The sequence below is a fragment of the Paralichthys olivaceus genome, chromosome 11 (genome assembly GCF_024713975.1).
Source record: "Paralichthys olivaceus isolate ysfri-2021 chromosome 11, ASM2471397v2, whole genome shotgun sequence".
NCBI lineage: Eukaryota > Metazoa > Chordata > Actinopteri > Pleuronectiformes > Paralichthyidae > Paralichthys > Paralichthys olivaceus.
In genome coordinates, this window is record NC_091103.1 from 15393247 (window position 1) to 15414320 (window position 21074).

Here is a 21074-nt window from a genome sequence, read left to right on the forward strand (position 1 = left end):
GATATTTGTTTAAAGGGAGGAGTTTTCCCAGTGGGCTGTGTGCTGCAGGGTTTGTATGTGTTGGAAAAGCCTCAGAAGCTTCGCCATCAGATGGTCTGACTGGATTTCCATGTCCTGCTGGTTTCTACTGCTCTGTTGGGACTTCTGTACCAAAGCCATGTCCGAAGGGAACATTCAGGTGCATGTCCTGCATCTCAATACAACACTACATAAACTCATGAAGCGCTCTATTAGGAACACCAGACTAATGCTGGGTCGCCTCAGTTCTTCATGGCAAGAATTCAACAGTCCTTTAAAATTCTGCTCCTTTTTGACGTGATTGCATCACATTAATTCTGCAGATTTGTCAGCTGCAAGTTCATGCTGTGAATCTCCTGCTCTACTACATCCCAAAGGTGCTCTCTCGGATTCAGAGCTAAAGACGGGAGAGCCTGCTGAATTTTACTGAACTCATTGTCATGTTAAAGAAACGATTGAGTTGATGTGGTGCATTAAACATGTGCAGCACATGCTCAGCAGTTGAAGGTGTGGCATTCAAACAATGATTATAACCACTATTACCCCACCACCGCCAGCCTTAAGGATCCTCATTTACCTAAGTTTTATTGTTTGTATAAAACACAACAGTACGAGAGGCAAGGAGTGCTTTCTTTAATGTAATACTAAGCTGTTCTTATCCAAATTAGATGTAATCACTCGACTACCATTACCATTAATGTTCACATCCCTTGACAGCGAGCAGAGTGGACTTGCAGATGAGTCTGAGTGTCGTAGCTGCAGTCCTGGCTTCTACTGTTCAGAGACTGGCCTCGCTGCTGTCTCTGGACCTTGTCTGCCAGGTAAGAAAAAAATAAAATTGGGTTCAGTGAGTGTGATGCCTTATCCTACTTGATATGGAAATTAGCTTTGCAAAGTGTTTTTCTCCAGGTTTCTACTGTCTAGAGGGATCCCACACTGCCACTCCAATGTCAGATATCTCTGGGAGTGTTTGTCCAGTGGGCCACTACTGCACAGAGGGCAGTAGCGTACCCTCCCCCTGCCCAGCTGGCTCCCATCAAAATGAGACAGGAGGAAAAAGTAAAGATGACTGCAAACCATGTCCTCTGGGTAAACAAGAAGTTATACTGTGTGAAGTTAACTCTGCAAAACAGGCTTTTCTATGTGCTTGTACAAATTCCCTTGCCCTCCCAGAAAATCTCCTCTCTGTTTGAGTGTCTTTACCAGGCTGGTTCCAGGATTTATCAGGCCAGAGAGCGTGCAATCGCTGTCCTCCCGGGTTCCATTGCCCGAGTCACAGCTCCAGCAGGGGGAGCTCCAGTGGCAGCCCTCTGCTCTGCCCGGCTGGCTATGTCTGTCCTAGGGAGAGTTCAGACAGTCTGCCTGTCCCCTGCCCCAGAGGCACCTACAGCCCCAACCAGGGTCTCACCACCACAGGTGAAAAGCTAGATCCTTTGAGATAAAAAGGGGACAAACTAAAATTATCTTGCACTTTTAGCAGGTTAAATTCTTGTTTTTTTTGTGTAAAAAATAAAAAAAAGTAATTTAAAGAACTAACAAATTATGGAAAAATCTTTCCAGTGTTTCTCAGTGCTTCAGGAAACTATTTGTTACTTCTTAGTTATTATCTGGTTTCCCTTAAACAAAAGGAAAAAATCTTGTCTACAGCAGTTTAGTAATGATAACGATTTCAAGTCTTGCAAAATAATCCTCCTTAACTATTTTAGTTACCTCAGGACACCGACACACAGCGGTGTGCGGCCGTGCTGACTGATGGCACCTGGCAGGAAGCTTGGTTTGTGTTTTAGGACTGAAGTCAAAGCTGTCAGTCTGTGTTTGCAGGTGAGTGCCTGGTGTGTCCAGTCGGTCAGTACTGTGGCTCTGAAGGTTTGGATAAGCCCTCTGGGTCGTGTGCTTCTGGCTTTCTTTGTCTGATGGGAGCCACGGTGCCGAATCCGACTGACAACAGAACTGGGTCTATCTGTCCACCTGGGATTTTCTGCCAAAAGGGGCAAAGAGCAGGTCGGTGGAATAAAAGATATGCAGCAAAGGTTCTCGGATGATGAATTTGATGGATTTTTAAAAATAACATCCTCCATTTCTTTTCCCTGTTGTGCTCAAGGTGATTGCTTGGCTGGGTTTTATTGTGGCTGGGGCTCCAGCAGAGCCGATAAGGCCCTGTGCCCAGCTGGTTTCTTCTGCCCCAGCGGAACACCACTCCCCATGCCTTGCCCTGCAGGAACATTTAGCTCCAAAGAGGGGAACACACACCAGAGCAACTGCACCACCTGTACCCCTGGATCCTACTGTCAAGGTAGTAAGCAAGAGCAGCGAGTGTATTTTCCCACTTTCAAGCTCCAACAGCGATCAGGGAATCGATTCAAGGGGGTCTAGGTATCATAATTTATTTTCCAGTAGTAGTCAAAATAAATTAGCATGGCCACGAGGCAAGTTTTCAATAAGGTGTTCTATAATAAGGGACACAACTATTCACACACATAGACACAGTTTAATGAAAGCAACAATTTCACACCCATTCCATGGGGATCGTCCAAAGTCATTCTGAAGGTTTTACTAACTGAAGCTGAGCTGATACATCCTGAGGTAAAACAGGGACAGCCAGAGGAAGTCACATACCTCTTTTTATCTTTGCTTATCTAACTGAAAACTTATTTTACAGTGTCAGCAAGTCAGTTTCTTTAATTATGCCGTTGTATCTTGTCAAAGACGTGACACTGAAAAGTTATGAAAAAGCTTTTCATTTTATTCGTCTATTTAGATCTCACCTTCATTTATTAATTCGTCTTGCATTGTCTCAGTTGAAGGCACCGTACGGCCTGCTCTCTGTCCCCCTGGATACTACTGTCCTGCAGGATTGACTCTCGGCCTGGAGTTTCCTTGTCCTCCTGGCACCGTGCAGAACCAGCTCGGAGCCTCCAGTGCTGATGCCTGCTTACCCTGCCCTGCTGGTATGGAAAAGGATTTGCGGGTTTTATTTTTCTACATTATCCGAACCTAAACTCATGTGCAGTCAGGTCAGTGTGTTTCAAATATTTATGATGATGTGCAGTTTTATTCCGTTTGTGTTTCCTGCAGGAATGTTCTGCTCTCAGTCTGGTGTGTCCCAGCCAACAGGACCGTGTGAAGCAGGATACTACTGTCCTGCTGGATCAAGCAGCCCCAACTCAACTGAGTATCAGGTGTTGCTCTTGTTCTCTCTTATGCATAACCTGTTGATGTTGGTCAGCTGCTCCTTGTCCTTACATTATTCTTAATGATTCAGGGGGCCCTTAAATCTAACTCCATGTGAAAATGTCACAGTGATCAGAATTTTAAGGAAAGGATATTATCAAGTACAAATATCACCTGTCTATCTTTACATCTTCATATTTTCCTGTTTCTCAGTGGAATTCATCCAGAAGCCGTCTCTGCCCCTCAGGCCACTACTGCCCCTCTGGCACTGGCTATCCTCTGCCCTGCCCCACGGGCTCTCTATCCATCTCCGGAGGGCTGAAGGAAGTTGACGAATGCTCACTCTGTCCCCCTGGACTGTTTTGTGACAAGCCTGCAATAACAGAGTTCTCAGATGCTCTCCCATGTCACGCTGGGTAAACACATCTGCTCTTCTAACTGCTCTTCTTGTATGCATGTAGTTTTGGATTCATATGTGGTAATTTATTTTAATTTATACTTGTACTAAAGGGAAGATTTCAGTACATCAGCGAGATGTGATGATTTAAAAAATCAGACACAAGTCAGTGTGTGGGAAATCAGATGGATAACTGAGGACAGCAGATGCATTTTTTATCAGTCTCAGCAGGAAGCAGGTGTCTTCAACAGGACAAAATCCTCTCAGAACACTTCGCTAAGTGCTGCATTTGGTTGGAAATATTGAATAATCAGCAATAAACACCTGTAGCACTGCAGTTTGTTTCCCAGAGGCTTCAGAGTCTGAGTTGTTTTCTTTTCTGGTTGAATGCGAAGTCAGACAAAAAAAGAGTTTTAACTACTTATAATCCAGTTTATTAAAACATTATTTTTTTCTGGGAACACACTATGCTCAGCAGCTGGTGAAGCTTATTTGTGAATAAGCAGAATTGCATATATATGTGTAATGATAACTGCAATAACATTGAATATTGTTCTTTAAACTGACTACAATGACTGGTTAGACCAAGCGAAATTAAAATGTCTGCAAGTTTCCAATTTTGTTGTCTAAATGCAGCCAAATACTGTTTTTACGCTTGCTTTTAATGAAAATAATTTCACCGTAATGTTTTTTCTAAAATTGAAAACTTTAATTTCCTCGCTGGCAGATTGTCAAAAGTTGCTGACAACAGCTTATGGCAATATGTTTGATGTGAAGTTTGTTTTGTTGGTTTATGCCCCCAGGTATGTGTGCCTCGGTGGCAGCTCCAGTCCCATCCCCTCAGATGGTTCCCATGGCTACCTCTGCCCGGCTGGCCATAGCTGTCCTGTTGGCTCAGCAAGTGAGGTTCCCTGTGAGCCTGGTACTTACAGTCGTGCCCCCGGAGCAGCCCGCTGCACAACATGCCCCCCAGGGACAATGTGTTCCTCCTCAGCCACTCAGGAGCCCTCTGTCTGCCCAGCTGGTGAGCATTGTGAATAATCCATTGATGGAATTTGATCCTATAATATTAATATATAATATTAATACACTGCTCAAAACAATTAAGGGAACACTTAAATCACACATCAAATCTTGATGAACAAATTATCCTAGTTGAAAATCTTTGCTGATGTACATTCTATAATTTGATGAGAACAATGAACGTCATCATGTTAACTCATAATGTGACTCAGTAGTGTGTATGGCCCCCACGTGCCTATGTGCACTCTTGACAATGTCTGGGCGTGCTTCTGATGTGTCAGCGGTGGGTGTCCTGGGTGATCTCCTCCCTGAACTGGATCAGGGAGCTCCTGGACAGTTTGTGGAGGTACTGGGTGAATGATACATAATGTCCCATAGGTGCTCAATATGATTTAGGTTCAGGGGAATGTGAATCTGCAATCCAGGAACTGCCTACACACTCTGGCCACAAGAGTCCAGGCATTGTCCTGCACCAGGAGGAACCCACGGCCCAAGGCACCAGCGTAAGGTCTGATAATTGCTCTGAGCATTTCATCCCGGTAACAGCAGTCAGGGCAGCGTTGGCTACTCCAAGGATATGCCTCCCCACACCATCACTGACCCACGACAAACCGTCATACTGGATGATGCAGCATAACGTTCACCTATATTATATACTGTGATGATTAAGTGTTCCCCTAAAGTTTTGAGCAGTATTAATAATATAAATGTGTTATTTTTCTAGGTCATTTTTGCCCTGCAGGGACGGCCCTGCCTCAGCCCTGCCCTCCAGGGACTTTAAACAACCAGACAGGAGCTCACTCTCTCTCTCTGTGTCGCCCCTGTCCCTCTGGAGTGTACTGTAGCTCGTATGGAGCCTCAATGCCTCAAGGTGATAAGATACAAACTTATATGGTGACAAAATTGGAGCCTTTTTGAAGAATGCACAAAGACTTTTCTTTTAAGATTTACTAATAGGGAAGCTTACTAATAGTGTTTGTATTTGTAGGTCGTTGTTTGCAGGGTTATTTCTGCCATGGTGGGGCTATGGGACCAACACCTCAGAGCTCTGATGACTTCCCCCTGAATGGCCCTTGTCCTATGGGCCACTACTGCCCAGAAGGGTGTCTCTCCCCAATTACATGTCCTCTTGGCAGTATTCGCAAGACCACTGGTACACCTGCTTTCACGTTCATCACAAAATGACATCTTCCACCGTCACCATCGTGTGAAGAATCAAATAATCTGTTATACGACTCATATCATTAGTCTGGACCGTGCATTTGCATTTGAAAGCAATCCCGATGGGATCTCTGCTTGTCTGATCTGCATCACTGGTATCTCTTGTTCTCCTGTTATAGGAGGTGTGTCCTCCGACAGCTGCTCGGCCTGTCCTGCAGGTCACTTTTGCTCCACCGAGGGTCTGGCCAACACCAGTGGTCCCTGTGCTGCAGGTTTCTACTGCCCTTTTGACTTCTCCTCAACCACTCCGTATGCCTTCCTCTGTCCCAAGGTGAAGGTTATTCTTACACTCTTTTATTCCTCTCTGTATATTCCCCCTCCCTCTTCGTCCCTGGTCCACTGTTCTTTGTAATTTCCAAACAAAACCTTTCAGAGAAAAGCATGTACCATGATGATGAATATTAATGTCCTGCTACACTGGATGCCACCCTTCAGCTGCCCCATTGTTATTTTTATTATTTTCTAGGGCCACTACTGTCGGGAAGGCTCTGCCCTGGCCTTACCTTGTCCCACAGGAGAGTACCAGCCGAACCCCGGCTCAGACAGCTGCATCCCCTGCCGACCTGGATTCTACTGTGAGGAAGCTATAGTGGGGGAGCCGTGGCCCTGCCCGCCACACTCTTTCTGCCCGGCAGGTGCACTTTTAGCACAATGATTTAAAATCTGCCTACCAGCATCTCTACAGTTCACTAATGAACACGCAGCATTTTGTTTGTTAAATTTGCACAAAATGTCAAGTAGTCCTTTGTGTGGTTTTGTGCCAGGCTTTATATTCATCATGCTGATTAAGAGGGGGATAAATCTTTTAATCTAACACCCAACAAGCCAGTTATTGAGGTTTTTTCCAAAAATGATGATCTATTCATTTAATTGTTATTTAACACTAAATGGTTTAGTTTAATGCAAAATAAAAGTGCAACATATTACATTGCGCTAATTCTGAAGATTACTATGTAATAAATCATGGTTGACTCTATTTTACTGCATCTTTTTTTCCCCAGGCACCATGGTTCCTCAGCCCTGCCCCAATGGGACTTACACTCATACAAATCAGGGAGGACTGCAGGAGGAGAGAGAGTGTTTACCATGCCCTTCAGGGAAGTTCTGCAGGTACTGGATGAATTAAAGCACCGGTACAGACAAGTGCTCACATGACACACTTATATACCCTGACAGACACACACACACACACACACACACACACACACACACACAAACAATAAGGCACATGCACATTCGCACTCATGCATACACACTCAGATGCATGCTCAAAGGCACACACTCATCTCTGTTTTGATCAGACTCACAATTAGAAGAATGCTGGAGTATATCATGTTCCAGAGTCATGGATCACTGAGCAGCCAATTAACATCTTCATGTGCATGAATGTAATGAATGTGGAAGATGGAAATGTTAGAAATTATGTAATCATAAAATCTATTTATCTAATGAAGCGTGCATTTCAGTGTCTTCAAAAGGTTCCTCTGTATATATATATGTTTTTCTGTGTGTGTGTCTGGAGTGAATATTTTAGTTTTGTGGCTAAACTAACCTGGTGCACACTTTCATCAGGGCTGGAAGGATCCAGGGCGTGTGTGCTGCGGGGTATCTTTGTGTTTCTGGGAGTGCAGATTTTACCCCTCAGGGCCCAGTGTCCAACTTCATCCAGTGTCAGTGGGGTATGCAGTGCGCTGGACCATGTCCATCAGGTACAATACTTACGAACTAGAAATAACACGTGTTTTTATGCCTCCATTTTTTGGCATAATTTAACCTATAATTATATTAAGATGTATGACCAACACAATCTAATCACTTTGTATCTGGGTCAAAGTGGATGGTTGTACCAGATTTGAAGAAATTCCCTCAAACTCTATTGATTATATTCCCTCTAATCAAAATCTAATCATTTCATCTTGAGTCCAAACATCTGAGGCACCAAATTTAAGGACACTCCCTTGAGATGTTGTTAAGATGCATTCCTGAGAAATGGATGGTTAGATGGACAAACTGGGAAAAAAAAATTACATTAACAGAAAATTGCTGCCAGCAGATGATATCCAGGCTACATGCACAGATGTTCATTTTCCATGATCTAATACTTTACTAGGTTTCTATTGTCCTGAGGGCACAGAGGAGGCTCAGTTGTGTCCTGCAAATACTGTAAGAAGCTCCTCTGGAGGTTCCAGCCTACAGGATTGTTTACCCTGCCCACCCCAGTACTGGTGTAAACCTGGTATGAGCTGCCTGTTTGTGAGTGGTTAGATGTGTTTTTGTTGCTGCTGTAATAAGGTTTTTAGAGAGGAAATGCAGGTTATGGTTCAAATATTGAAGCAGTCCTTTTTGGATGGTTTTGTTTTGAGAGGTTATGAAAGGGAAGAGCTAAGTTTCAGATTATTTAGAATGTAAAAGCACACTGATACTTGGGACACAGCGTATTGTTTGCTTCATTTCCTATCATGAACTTCATTACATTTACTGTGTGTTATGCAAACTGAGCTTAAGTAGACACAGTATAATCATTCCTAGGAATGGGACTACAGTTAAAACCAGCAGACTGAGAATAAGAAAGAGCCACAAGCACCCTGCTGACGAAGCTTGGGCTCATGACGGGTTAACACGTGAGAAATACAGCCAGGGGCATGCGCTTAGTGAGCCATAAAACAGATCAATAAAGTGAAATGAATTAGATAAATGTCTCAGCTGATCAGCAACAGAGTATAAATTGTTCCACTAAGCCCTCTCACCATAGAAATACCTGAACCTCTTATTCTACTGCAAATGTAACTGTTGTGTTTGTTTGCAGGAGATCCAGCTCTTCATCTGTGTCCTGCTGGTCATTACTGTGATGGGCTGCCTAAGGGACACTTCAGTGGAGGACCCACGCCATGTCCTCTGTACACTTATCAAGCTTCCCCTGGAGCAGGCAGCAAGGGTGACTGCCTACCGTGTCCTCCTGGTTCACACTGTAACAGCACAGGTCTGACACACACATATCTCACACAGCAGGATAGCTATATTTATAGAAACCATGCATACTAATGTGTCATTTATTTTCCATTAAAGCTGATTTTTTTTTTTTGCTTTGTCACTCTGCTATGTCCTGTGCCAACTATACAATTACCTGTGAAGTCAGAAGGTTTGAATTTACATTTGCAAGGACAGTTCAAAGAAAATTGCCTTTTGAGGTTGTATTAATTTCACTCAGTGTGCTCAGTGTTATGCCTGTGCCTGAGATAAAAGTGAAGGAGGAGTGAGATTGAAGGCAGTGAATTTAAAACTTGTCATACTGCAGACTACACTAATGATTGAGTGGTGGAGTTACAAAGGAAAAACTTTTTTCTAATCTTCCTCACAAATGTTTAATGTAAATCACCATATTGTTACTCTAATTTGGTTGATGATGCCCAGGAGATGACCTTCTGATGACTGAAGAAATGCAGGTGTCTTTAATAATGAATAGCAAGAAACTTCACTGGTGTTGGTGTCATTTTGTTAAGAATTACAGTTCAGGTTTATTACTTAAGTTCCTGCTCAGTGTGTATGGACACAATGATGCAGCAGATTTAATTCTACATGAATACTAATACTACACATAATAATAATAAACTTAATTTATAAGCACTTTTCTTTAAGAAAATTCAAATAAAAAAAGGAAAAATAGAAAAAAACAGACTAGGCAGTTAACTAAAAGGACATTGGCCAGATTAAGGGATAAGAACAGTAAAAAATAATAAACAAATAGTATATTAATAAACATTTTTTTAATAAAAACAGTAAATCATACATTCAAACATTCAGAAAGAAAGAGGTTTTAAGATGAGGTTTAAAAGAAGCTAGAGAGGTAGTGTGTCTGAGTTCAAACGGCATAAAGTTTCAGATTTGGGGGGTTCTAATAGCAAAAGTTCGATCTCCCTTTGTCATGTACTGTGAACTGGGAGTGACCAGCAGGGCTCCAATCTGCAGTTCAGCGATCAGGTGCATGCAAACCAGCTCAAATAGATCTGAAATGTATTTCGGGGCTAAACCATGTTGTTTTATATGCATATTTCCAGGGCTTACAGACTATTCCCACAGTCCCTGTCCACCTGGTTACTGGTGCAGTGGGTCTGGCCCCCCCATCTACTGCCCTGCAGGCACCAAGAGGCCCCTTCCTGGAGCTGCTACACCCAGACACTGTGAACCCTGTGCTGGGGGAACCTTCTGTCCAGACCCCCGGGAAACAGGGAAGCCCAATGTGGAGGGAATCCGTTGCAGGGCGTCCTATCAATGCCCCATAGGTGAATTAATAATGTTAGCATATTTGCCTCTTTGTATGTGATGACTGTGAATCGTTTTATTATTAATGAATGTCTGTCTCCTTAAAGGTTTTTTGCAGTAATGAGATTTTGTTAATAATCCAGGTGCAGCCTCAGAGAGGCCGTGCAGAGCTGGCTCATACTGCGGACCTCAGACTGCTGAGCCTCAAGTTTGTCCTAAAGGTTATTTTTGTCCTGAGGGATCCCACTCCTACAATACACCCAAACAACTGTGAGTGCATGAAAGCTCTAATGTAAAACGTGGCTTGTGGAAATGAAGGACATTGAATTGCTGAAGCTCCCTGGCTTTGGACCGATACTACCAGGGTGTGGATTAAAGCTTTATAAATAACCCTGTTTTCATGCTCCACAGCTGTCCTTTCCCCTACTACTGCCCGGCCAACAGCTCCACCATGAAGTCCTGCGAAGGTGGTTTCATGCCTGTCAACACCAGTGGGCTCAGGGGATCCAAAAACAGCTGCTGTAATGTGTGTGAGGGGGGCACGTATCGCCCTCCTCTCTCCCCCGTCCCACAATGCCTTCCGTGTCCGCCAGGATACTTTTGCCCACCAGGTACCTTACTGGCTACCACAAATCATTCCAGATACCATGTCATGTGTAGAACAATTCTTATTTCAAGTATGAATTTATTTTAATTCAACAGGTACTGACTATTACAAAAGTCGCCCTTGCCCTTTTGGGTCTGTCTGTCCCATGGGATCCACTGAACCCGTACCCTGCCCCCCTGGTTCTTTTGGTAACCTCACCCATGCTGGGGAAATGAGTGACTGTTACTCATGTCCAGCTGGAACCTTTAACCACCTGCCCGCCCAGAGAGCCTGTTTTCCCTGTGGCAGCTCCTCTACCTCACCAACCGGTTAGATGTTCCTAGTTAACTCAGACCTTATAAAATGCTCTCACCTGAGCCAAGAATAAACAAAGCTTTAACAACTGGAAACATATAAAATCTCTGTGAGGAGAGTGTCTCTGTTGATCAAATCAGCCTCTTGTGTGTCCTCAGGTTCTTCCTCCTGTATCTGCATCGGTAAGAACCGTGCATTCCAGCATTCAGACGGTTCATGTTTGTGTAGAACTGGATTTATCTTCTACAATGAGCTGGATTACCAAAGCTCCACCTCTGACAGTGAACTGGACTGCCAGCCTGAGGTCAGTAATAGATCAGGATTTACTTAAAGTCTCACTTCAGTAGCTCATTACATTTACTAAAAGTCTTCTTTGCTCCCCAAACTGAAATATTTAAATTCCCCTCATGGCCCTAAAATGGAACTCTCCATCCTCATTTCATGAGTGGGATGGTAACCTGCAACTGAGGAGTCTCATTCTGCCCCTGAGCCCCACCCACAAGTTGACAGGATTGGTTTCTTAAGTTTTTGAGATCACAAACCCTTGTAGAATATTTGAAAATCAACACAGGGAAAGGTGGAAACACCTTTGCACTGTTGCCCAATAATGAATGAAGTCTGTGTGTTTCAGGTAAACAGACGGTGTTCCACAGGACAGGCTCGCCTGGCAGCATCCAGGGAGTGTGTGTCCCCTTCCCTCCACTCCTGTAATAAAACCTGTGGACCACATGGAGGGAGTCTGGATTTGGAGATGGGAATGTAAATCTCCTATTTTTCTACTTTTATATGTCAGTCCTTTACATTAAATGTAGTGAAGGAATCAATTACAATCTTTAAGTGATAAATACAATAGTTCACATTAGTGTCCTTGTTATGATCATGTTTTAAGAGTCTTCTGGTTATGTTAAACACATGTTAACGGATCTTACTGGTTTCATAAATCTGGACAAGTCCCTATTCTGGTTTTGAGAAATGTGAATACCTTAGGCTGTGGCATGAAAACCAGGTCCTGGTAGGATGGTTGCGTAGGTTTTATATACAGTAGATTATCTTATGTCTATATTTGACAACTGCTCATCCAAAAAACGTCACAGTCAACACTTTACTTATCCGGTCCTCAGCGATAAATCCATGAAGCTCGAAATCGAAAGAATGAGTTCTCAAACATTTGAAATACACACAGAGATTTCTCAATCTGCAGTTTCCATTATAATCCAAGTGCAGACCCCAGGAGTTTATCCACTCATGTTTGTTCACCAGCTTGAGTCTTGTTGGCCGGGCATCCTTTATTTGCTTGTGCCGAACATGCCCTCTGATTTAATTGACTATCGTTTTTCATTTTCTCTTATCTGCCCGATCCTGGCACCCCAGCTGCCAGTGTGAGCGTTATGTATCTGCTGAGGAGCTTTGCAATACTTCTTGCCTCTCCCGTCTGCCTCAGCTCTCTGCGCAACTCTCACCAGATGGACGCCTGCTGCTCAGCCTGAAGGACAGAAGCAACATGGTCTGGACAAGGGTGAGGGAGCAGCAATGGGGCTTTTCACAAACCTGTTGTCATCTACACTGGAGAATTTGTATTTACCCTATACTAACTGATCAAAGTGTGTGTATGACTGATAGGAAGGATTCTCAGAACCTTCTGCCAACAGATAAGGATGAGCACTAATGCAACATTAGTATTACTGATGCAACCCAGAAGCTTGTAGGACTGTAGGGTTGAACTAAACTGATTGGTTGGTGGAAAGCTGGGCTTAGCATTTATCAGGGTCTCGGCCATGACTGAGTCTCATCAGGACACCTAGAGAGATGTTGCAGCTGCAGATTGTGTGATATCTTTGCACCACAGCGAAGAGACCGTGATAAAGAAAACCAAGCTCTCCATTCAAGGGAAAATAGAAGAAGAAATCTATGAATGGGCATGTTTTGTGTGTGTCTACTTTTGTCTTTTTATGAGATATTTATTCTGTATTTGTCAGTTTGAAATTGTAATTGTTTGACCATGATCTCATACATACACACATCAGGACACATTTTGTGACAGAAACAAAGCATGTTATTTGAGCCAGCATTGTGCTATAGTAGCATATACTGATATGCTGTACATAGCCAGATTTATAGTCAGTAATTATATATTGTATCCTTAATATATGACATGCTGTTGCTGTACTAGAAGGTCTTAGTAGCAGGTCTTATCCAACTTGTTTCTGTTCACTTCCAGACTGTAATGGATGTTTTAGGTCCAGATATTCATGCAAATCATTTTGGGAAAATTCATCTGGTCCAATTTGACTCTGAGGGAGTATTTGGTTGGATTCCCGCACAGATGCAACTTATCAATCAATTCCTGTCAGGTGAATAGACCTTATTTGTCATATTGGTTGATTGAATTTGAATTTATGTTTCCACTCTATATGTTTGACTTTAACATCAAGTATAATTTTACCGGAAAATGTTGATTTTTTTATAAGTGGATGGTTTATCTCTACTTAGAACCAATAGAACTCCTAAATACAAGACCCAGGAAGAGGAGAGACACAGATGAGGATGATGACGATGCTAATGATGTTGATGATGATGCTGCTGTTGATGGTGACCTGGCTGCTCTTCCACGGATCCCCAACCCCATTGCTTGTTTATCCTCCGGAGACATGCTCATTTTCCATCTTGCCATCAATCACACTGGTATTCTGCTTTCTTTGATCCCACATGTGATTATCGTTACAATCATGAAAAGATGATTTATCTTTCGTTTTAATAGATGTAATATTTCTATAAATTCATTTATACCCCTTAGACCGCCATCTCAGTCACTTCCCGGTGTATCAGAAAGACCACCTGTTCAATAGTAACCCCAGCTGGGACTTTGGAGCCTTCAGACATTTGCAGATGCTCGTGACGCAGACAAACTTCAACTCCACAAGGTAGAGTTGGGCCCAAACACATCAGGTTGAACCTCAAGTTTTTTTGGGGCGGAAATGACACCTTGTGAACATCTCCTGTCTTATTTTGTTTCCCTTTCTCAGGTTTGCCCATGTGTTTTCAGAAACGGGGAAGTATGTGTTTGTGGACAGCGCTGTCCCAGAGTGGAGTTTGGTGGTGGTGGTCAGTGAGGAGGGGACGGAGTGCGATGCTAGGTCATCTGTGTTCCAGCCCATGACCCCGGCACATCTGGTCAGATTTGGGATTGTCAAGCAGCACAGGCTCAACCTTCTGCCTGACTGGGGAGTAATAGCAGGTGTGTATCCTCAGTGTCTTCTCATCATTTGGTCACAGTTAAACTTGTCATTGTTGAATTCGTCTTTATCGTGACAAGATGACAACTGTGCACAGGGGTCCTGAGTCTGCTGCTGGTGGTAGTTGTAGTTGTGACCACCACATTGCTTGTTCTGCGACCCAGCAAAGCAAAGCTGGTCTCCCAGTGGAGGATGAAGCCAAAGTGGCGCAGTCTCGGAGAGCCCTTCTGTCCGGTGGAGTGTGTTTGCAATGGAGACAGGTCTGTTGTTGTGACTGCAGGTATACTGTGTTTTTCATCCATGTGTCAGGATGTTGGCTATGTGTGTACTGGTGGAAGAAACAGTACAATGTCCCCTTCATCATGCTCAAGTAATATGGCCTCCTCCTCTCACTCTTATTTTAAACTCTAAAATTACATAGATGATGGGAATTTGTGACTTCTACATCTGTAAAGACTTTTGTAAGTTTAGTGCTAGGAGTAACCTTCCTGTTTCTGGCACTGTATCCCTTTGATTGTACTTTAATTTGTTTGGTTTGACTGTGTATGTACATTGGACAAATTATCTTCTCTGTCGACAGATTAATGTTGTAATAAACTCATATTTGAGCACGGACAACTAAGGCAAATTGAGTCGGTGTATATACCGCTGTGAACACCGATTAGAAATCCAGTATTTCATTTACTATCGGTGTGAAAGACTTTTGTTCATCAATGAAACATAAATGTATAAAAAAATCTAAATAAAACCACATTGTGGCTTGTGTTTTGTGTTTCAGCATCGCTGTCCCTAGTTTAGGTGGTGCTCTAGGCAGCAGGGGTGCAGGAGAAGGTGCCGAGGCTGAGGAACCTGCTGTTTCAAAGGGAGGTAAAGTCACTATTTAATAAATTTACATTTTTATCATATTTACATTTATCATATACTGTAGATATATATATATATATACATATATATATATATATATATATAGTAGGTATTTTCAGTTCAAAGTTAATCAATCCTTATACCTGACTAATCAACATTACCATTTATAGAGCTCAAAATGTTGAGTATACAGTTTATAGATTGTCACATGGGGAAAAAAAAAGTTCAATTCAATAAATGCGACCATCTGTCTTTACTATTTGCAATAAACCAATTATTGAAAGTGATTCACAACAAGTTTCACTGGTTGCTTTTCAATATCGTTCAGCACTGGCATGTGATAATGTTTGAAATGACTTTTAGGGGGAGTTCTCACTTGGTACATATTGCATTATTCATGCAGCTTGAAGGGGTGTTTAAATGTCCATTGGTTGGATCATTATGAAACCACCATGCATGACTAGATAGCAGTTAAGAGTCTTTCCCCCACTTGATTGATGATAAATAAAATAATGGCTAATATCCCACTCTAATGACTTGTGCTCTTATCTGTAGGTCCCTAGTTAGCCTCTGCAATTTTAATTCAAGTACTTATCATCCACTGCATGTTCTCTCCCTGAGTATCTCAAGAATGAATTATTATAAAACTCAGTTAAGGAAGCTTTTGTTTTTAAAGGTGCATTCACTCATCATAGGAGCATCTTCTCAGTTAAAATGAAGAAAGTGACAACTTACATATCATTGATATTTACTGGCCTTATTTAGGAAGTGTATCAGGACGCTGTGATCTAGAGGAGTTCAATGTGAAAACTCTGTACGACAAACTCGAGGACCAGAACCTCCACATTGCCTCACAGCTGGCTCGACACCGCAAAGACATGCAGGAGTTTTACAGAAACATTTGTCAACAGGCGGAAACACTCAAGGTGAGTTTCACTACACTGACTCAATACAAGGTATTAAATGATTAATTCAAGAAAAAATGTGTGATTTGATGTGAAATATCTTCAAGTTATGATTTAAAGTGTCTCAAGAAAACTGTGTAAAATAAGGTGTTTTTGTTCTAAGAATGTCTTTGAGAATATGGACCATAAAAAACTGAGTCTTCTCAAAGAGCTGCTTGTCCATAATACGATGAGGGATAAAGCATCCAACAGCTGTGTGGGGGAGAGAGAAGCACAAGGTAAGACTGGAATGTTCAGGTTCTTCTTGACTGTTGGATAAGAGGATCAATGCAGCTTTCACATTCATACTACCGCAGATCAGAAATTCAGACTTTGTTGTGTTCTGTATACTATGCATTATAGAGCATTTAGAGGTACTTTAAAGCTACATGGTTAAGAATGTTTTGGTGCAATACCGATACCAATGTGAGGGGGTGAAACTTTCTAATACAGATATATCAGCCAAAATATGTGTTTGAGAAAAAAAGAAATTGGCAGTGATTCCTAATTATCAAGCCCTTATTTTAAACAAATGTAATTTAGGCTTGATGTTTTACAGTTTAACTGTAAATATTAAGATCAATAAATATAAATAAAATAATAACTATGAATAAAAAACACAAGTACAACTAAATATATAGAAAACAATAATATATAACAAATACCCATCTTTTCTATATTGCTTATCCTGTAAAATAAACTTTTTTTATATTTGTGAATATCAGCAAACCTGAACACAGGTACTCCACTTGATAAATCATTTAGGCTCCACTGCAGGTCCTACAGATGTCTTAAACTTGAATGTACAGTATTTTGACTTCCTAAATAATACACAGGAGAACTAATTGAGCACATTTTTTAACCTGGAGGTGCTCTTTATATTGTCCCCTGCATTACCCTCGGGATCAGTTAAGTATTTGTCTACATTAATTATTTATATTCCTTAAAGCAACTGTACTTCCCTTGTGGTTAATGGCTCCGAGACCCATATCTACTCAACTTTTTAATCACCTGTTGTTGGTTTGTGTTTTTAACATATGGAACTGAATGTTCTTATCACTCTAGCTGAGGCCTCTGTGGCGTTACTGGGAACTGTTCTCAGGTCTGTGGAAGCTCTCGTCTTCAGGGTGACGGGAGAAGCTTGGCAGAACCGGGATTACTGTCATTCTGGTCCTCATGATACCAGGGAGTGTGAACAGCAAGCTGGATACACAGAACCCGGTGACACCAACATGTGTTACACACAGGTGCTGGAGTAGCTTTTGTATTTTCTTTTTGTGAAAATTGTAGAATTTTGTAAATAACAATAAATAATCCATGTAATTTTCCAGAGTCTACAGAGCACAGTCCCTTGTGTAAGTGACCATGACTTATCCAAGCTGGTCAGTATATCTCCTCTGTTCAAGACCCTGCATGAGATCCAGCAGTCTTTACAGAGTCTCTCCGCAGCTGAGCCCGCTCAGCATCTCCACCATGGTACAGACATATGATTTGAAAAAAGTTTAAATCAGAAAAGAGACAAACTGAATATAATGATAATAAATGTACAAATTTCCATCTCAGCTGTAGAGCCGTCTGTCCAGGAGAACTACGACGGGGAACTCATCCCAACTGCTCTGGACAACCTATCACCTCAGCACGCTGCAGTTTTTCTGTTTGGTTGCCAGGTGATGAAGTTGCTCGAAAAATGCCCCCAGTTCCCCTCCGTGCTTTTGCTACTGGCCAAGTCTATCCCAATTTCTTTGTTGTCCTCTAATGATGCCACGCTGGCACATTGTTCTGGGGACTTTTATTTTGATGCGACCAATCAAATCCTTTATCTGTCAGAGGTAAAGCTTCAGCATGTGGGGCAGTTTATCGCCGTCCTTCTGCAGTCCATGGCCCACATTGCGTCAGGTAAGTGGAAGTGGTCATCACAGTTATTCCTCAAAACCTGATCTTGTGTCCTTTGAAAACCACCAAGTATGCAATCAGCTTTGGAAAAATCACATTTTCAATTATTTGTACCAGCATTGAAACCTCAGAGCTTTATGCAAGTGCTGCACGAGGCCATTTCAGCGGTTAGCCTTCAGCTGTTTAACATCTCTTTCAAATGGAGCACAGAGGAGGTGAGAAAGTGCTGTAAACCTCACACATCCATCTGAAACGGCACAGGTTGGGGAAGATATATTTTATGTCTTTCTTTTTCCCTTTTTTACAGTCAAAATTCACCAGTGCGGAGAGTCAGCACGGTGCAGTAGTTCAAGAATTTCTCAACATCAGGGTTCCCGCTGAGGTGCATTTCACTGAGCACCTGTTAGCTCGCAGGTTGGTGACAAACATGAACCCCGCAGCAGAGTGTGCTATAAGCGAAACAATGCAGATAACAAACTTTTTCTTACTTCTCTCCTCTGATTTAGACTTGAGAAATACAAGTATTTCAAGTTAGAGCAGCTCATCTTCAACCTCAGACAGTGTTCCACTGAGGACACAGACGCAGGTAGGACGAGTGCACATTTCTAGTCATGTTACATGTAAAATCAATAACTGCAAATACTGCAAAGTAAGTGTATAAATATGGTGATGGTTACAAATGTACATGTGTAAAAGTGGTTTACCACCTTAGAACACAGATAGTTGCTAAATTAGTTGATAATAAATCATGATGATTATGGTCTTTATTGTCAATATAGAAAGAATCCTAACCTGGTGCAAGGAGCACAATGATTTGCCCCTTGATCGATGTAGCCTCGACTTGGAGCCTCGCACAATTTGTGGGGATGAGTTTTATACTTTCTCACCACAATGTTGGAGCCATTGATCCATAATAGAATGCAATTTTGTGCAACCCACAGAATTCCATTATTTCAAAACAATAACACTCCCGTACAAAGTAATGACAAGATCTAAATGTAACTTCAGATTGAAGTTGTTTCTCCAATTCTTCCCGGTCGCAGGATTTATATTATAGGAAGTGTTGGAGAAAAGAGTTGATTTTCACCCACTCTGTCACCGAAAGAGCTTTTTGTTCCAAAAGAGTGGGTCAATAACCTTCTACACACAGTTTGTGACTTCAGTGGCAGCATGCCAATGAACATTGGAGCTATTTTGAAGCCAGGGGGTGTTTTCTGGGAGATATGCAATCACATATTATTATGGGTTTCATTCAATTATTGTCATTTTCATCAGAACAGATTTAATCAACACTGTCACACTGAAATCAGTTGTTTTGATTCTTAGGGAATAAAAGTGTAATTTAATTTCTGCAGGTTTACAAAGAAAAGGGACACCGATACAGGTACATATCCTACATTAATTAATAGTCTCTATCCTCCAGGTACGACAAATGTTACCTTCACATTTCTTCTACTCCAGATTTCCTGTGTAGAAGAAGAAATCGACTGCTTGAATGAGTCTTTCTTGCAGCTTAGCATGCAGCTACAGAAGAGAGCTCAAATGAGCAGATGGCAAAAGGAGACACAGACTGGGAGTGCTGGGAACCATTCTGCGGTAATTAACTGGAATATTACACATTGCATAATTTCAAACAATTAATCTGTGTGGTACTTCTTGTGAAGAGGCTCACAAATGCTCTTAGTTTTTTATATCCTATAGATTTCGACATGCTGAGATATTTCATTTTGACTTTCTCACATTTCATTAGCATTTCATTCATGAAACTGACATGTTGCATTGGTACATTTTGTTAAAAGATAGTAAATCCTTCACATTTCTGCTCTTCAAGCTGATTTCAATTGTTCCTAGATTTAAGAGAAAAATGTGTGAGTGCAGTGAGCCAGCATTTTCATATTTGCATCTCATCATAGTCTTTGAGACCATGCAGATTCATTAATTTGCATCTTTTGCCACATCATTGTCCACAATACATATTCTGTGATGTATCCTTTCGCAGAGGGCTACACCAACAAGCAGCGAGCCAAGCCTGAGTCATAGTGGAACAATGATGCTGGAGCTGAAGAGACGCCATGTATCACAGCGTCTCAATGAGCTCCAACTCACATTAGGCCGGATCAGACAGCGTGGCAGCACGTCAAAAGATGGGACAGGAGGCCATAAAACAACAGACAGCAGCAGCAGCACTCAGCCGCGACGGAGGGAGCCATATCCTGGCATGGATGGCTGCAGTCCCGCTGACGGCCAGCAGCAGGGCGGTAATCCAGTGAGCCGAAGTCACAGCCAGGAAAACATACAGGGCAGAGCTCTTGGTAACTGTAGAGAGGAGAGTCATATTTCCAACCAGCAGAGGAGTAACAACCCTGAAATGTTGCTGGGCTGCCAGATGCTTGAGAGCCAAGATCAGCTGCTTCTGACTGTGCCAGGAAAACAGGAGCTAAACGGTCAGATCACAATAGAAAATACAACTGGACACAGGCAGTGATGACATGTGGGCGCCTACCGATCAGAAAATAGACAAATGCTGAGAAGAATTAATATTGTTATGTATTATGTGAGAATTATTCCTCCTGCTTGTGCTCAAACAATCCAGTTATATCTGTACACTATAAAATTCTGTCTTTTTTTTTTTTAAGTCTTTTTAATTATCTGTGATCCCGGACAGAAATAATTTCTGGCAACAAGCAGTGTGGCGTGACACAGTCTGTCATCTTGTCCAAATAGTTTCTCAGTCAGGAGTTAATTCCGGCCTCAAACACAGGCTCTGTTCATTACCATATTCTAATTAAGATAATAAACTCCAGCCGACTGAACACAAGGTGACACTTGTGCGTCTGTGCGCACAACAACCTCCCTTGTGTAGAGGCGACAACCCTTGGGTCTTCATGAATATTTAATATCAAACAACAATAATTCTCTAACCCTCTTTCTAAGGTCCTCTAACCTGTCGTTTGTTTCTTTTCCATGCGCTTTAGCTCCTTTCATTTATTTTCCTCTGTGACCAACAGGCTATGCAAGTCAAACTTTGATGGTTTATCTGTCGTACTGGGGTTCTGGGTCTTATAATAGAAAGTGAGTATTACTACAGGGGGACTGTGAGCCAAATCATAAGGTCAAATGGAACAAGTCTTCACTTGCAATCAGTGTTG

At 42.1% G+C, this 21074-nt stretch overlaps 1 protein-coding gene across 1 annotated transcript in view; it reads left to right on the forward strand.

The window, feature by feature from the left end:
* The window catches only part of LOC138412069 (SCO-spondin), a 50193-nt gene extending 29344 nt beyond the window's left edge, over positions 1-20849 (forward strand). The window contains exons 62-103 of the mRNA XM_069534694.1: positions 16-178; positions 736-839; positions 928-1107; positions 1225-1434; positions 1840-2019; positions 2120-2311; positions 2817-2966; positions 3094-3197; positions 3403-3605; positions 4390-4610; positions 5334-5480; positions 5598-5762; positions 5950-6101; positions 6297-6465; positions 6832-6940; positions 7403-7539; positions 7941-8066; positions 8637-8810; positions 9886-10110; positions 10234-10360; positions 10502-10701; positions 10793-11005; positions 11150-11295; positions 11623-11750; positions 12363-12507; positions 13210-13342; positions 13482-13673; positions 13786-13912; positions 14015-14226; positions 14322-14484; positions 15003-15091; positions 15854-16014; positions 16157-16271; positions 17098-17279; positions 17364-17508; positions 17596-17928; positions 18043-18140; positions 18233-18339; positions 18432-18511; positions 19281-19309; positions 19387-19521; positions 19925-20849. Coding sequence (XP_069390795.1) covers positions 16-178; positions 736-839; positions 928-1107; positions 1225-1434; positions 1840-2019; positions 2120-2311; positions 2817-2966; positions 3094-3197; positions 3403-3605; positions 4390-4610; positions 5334-5480; positions 5598-5762; positions 5950-6101; positions 6297-6465; positions 6832-6940; positions 7403-7539; positions 7941-8066; positions 8637-8810; positions 9886-10110; positions 10234-10360; positions 10502-10701; positions 10793-11005; positions 11150-11295; positions 11623-11750; positions 12363-12507; positions 13210-13342; positions 13482-13673; positions 13786-13912; positions 14015-14226; positions 14322-14484; positions 15003-15091; positions 15854-16014; positions 16157-16271; positions 17098-17279; positions 17364-17508; positions 17596-17928; positions 18043-18140; positions 18233-18339; positions 18432-18511; positions 19281-19309; positions 19387-19521; positions 19925-20410 — 6857 coding nt within the window. The 3' untranslated portion in view covers positions 20411-20849. The remainder of the gene's footprint in view (positions 1-15; positions 179-735; positions 840-927; positions 1108-1224; positions 1435-1839; positions 2020-2119; positions 2312-2816; positions 2967-3093; positions 3198-3402; positions 3606-4389; positions 4611-5333; positions 5481-5597; positions 5763-5949; positions 6102-6296; positions 6466-6831; positions 6941-7402; positions 7540-7940; positions 8067-8636; positions 8811-9885; positions 10111-10233; positions 10361-10501; positions 10702-10792; positions 11006-11149; positions 11296-11622; positions 11751-12362; positions 12508-13209; positions 13343-13481; positions 13674-13785; positions 13913-14014; positions 14227-14321; positions 14485-15002; positions 15092-15853; positions 16015-16156; positions 16272-17097; positions 17280-17363; positions 17509-17595; positions 17929-18042; positions 18141-18232; positions 18340-18431; positions 18512-19280; positions 19310-19386; positions 19522-19924) is intronic.
* Positions 20850-21074: the final 225 nt, after the last annotated feature.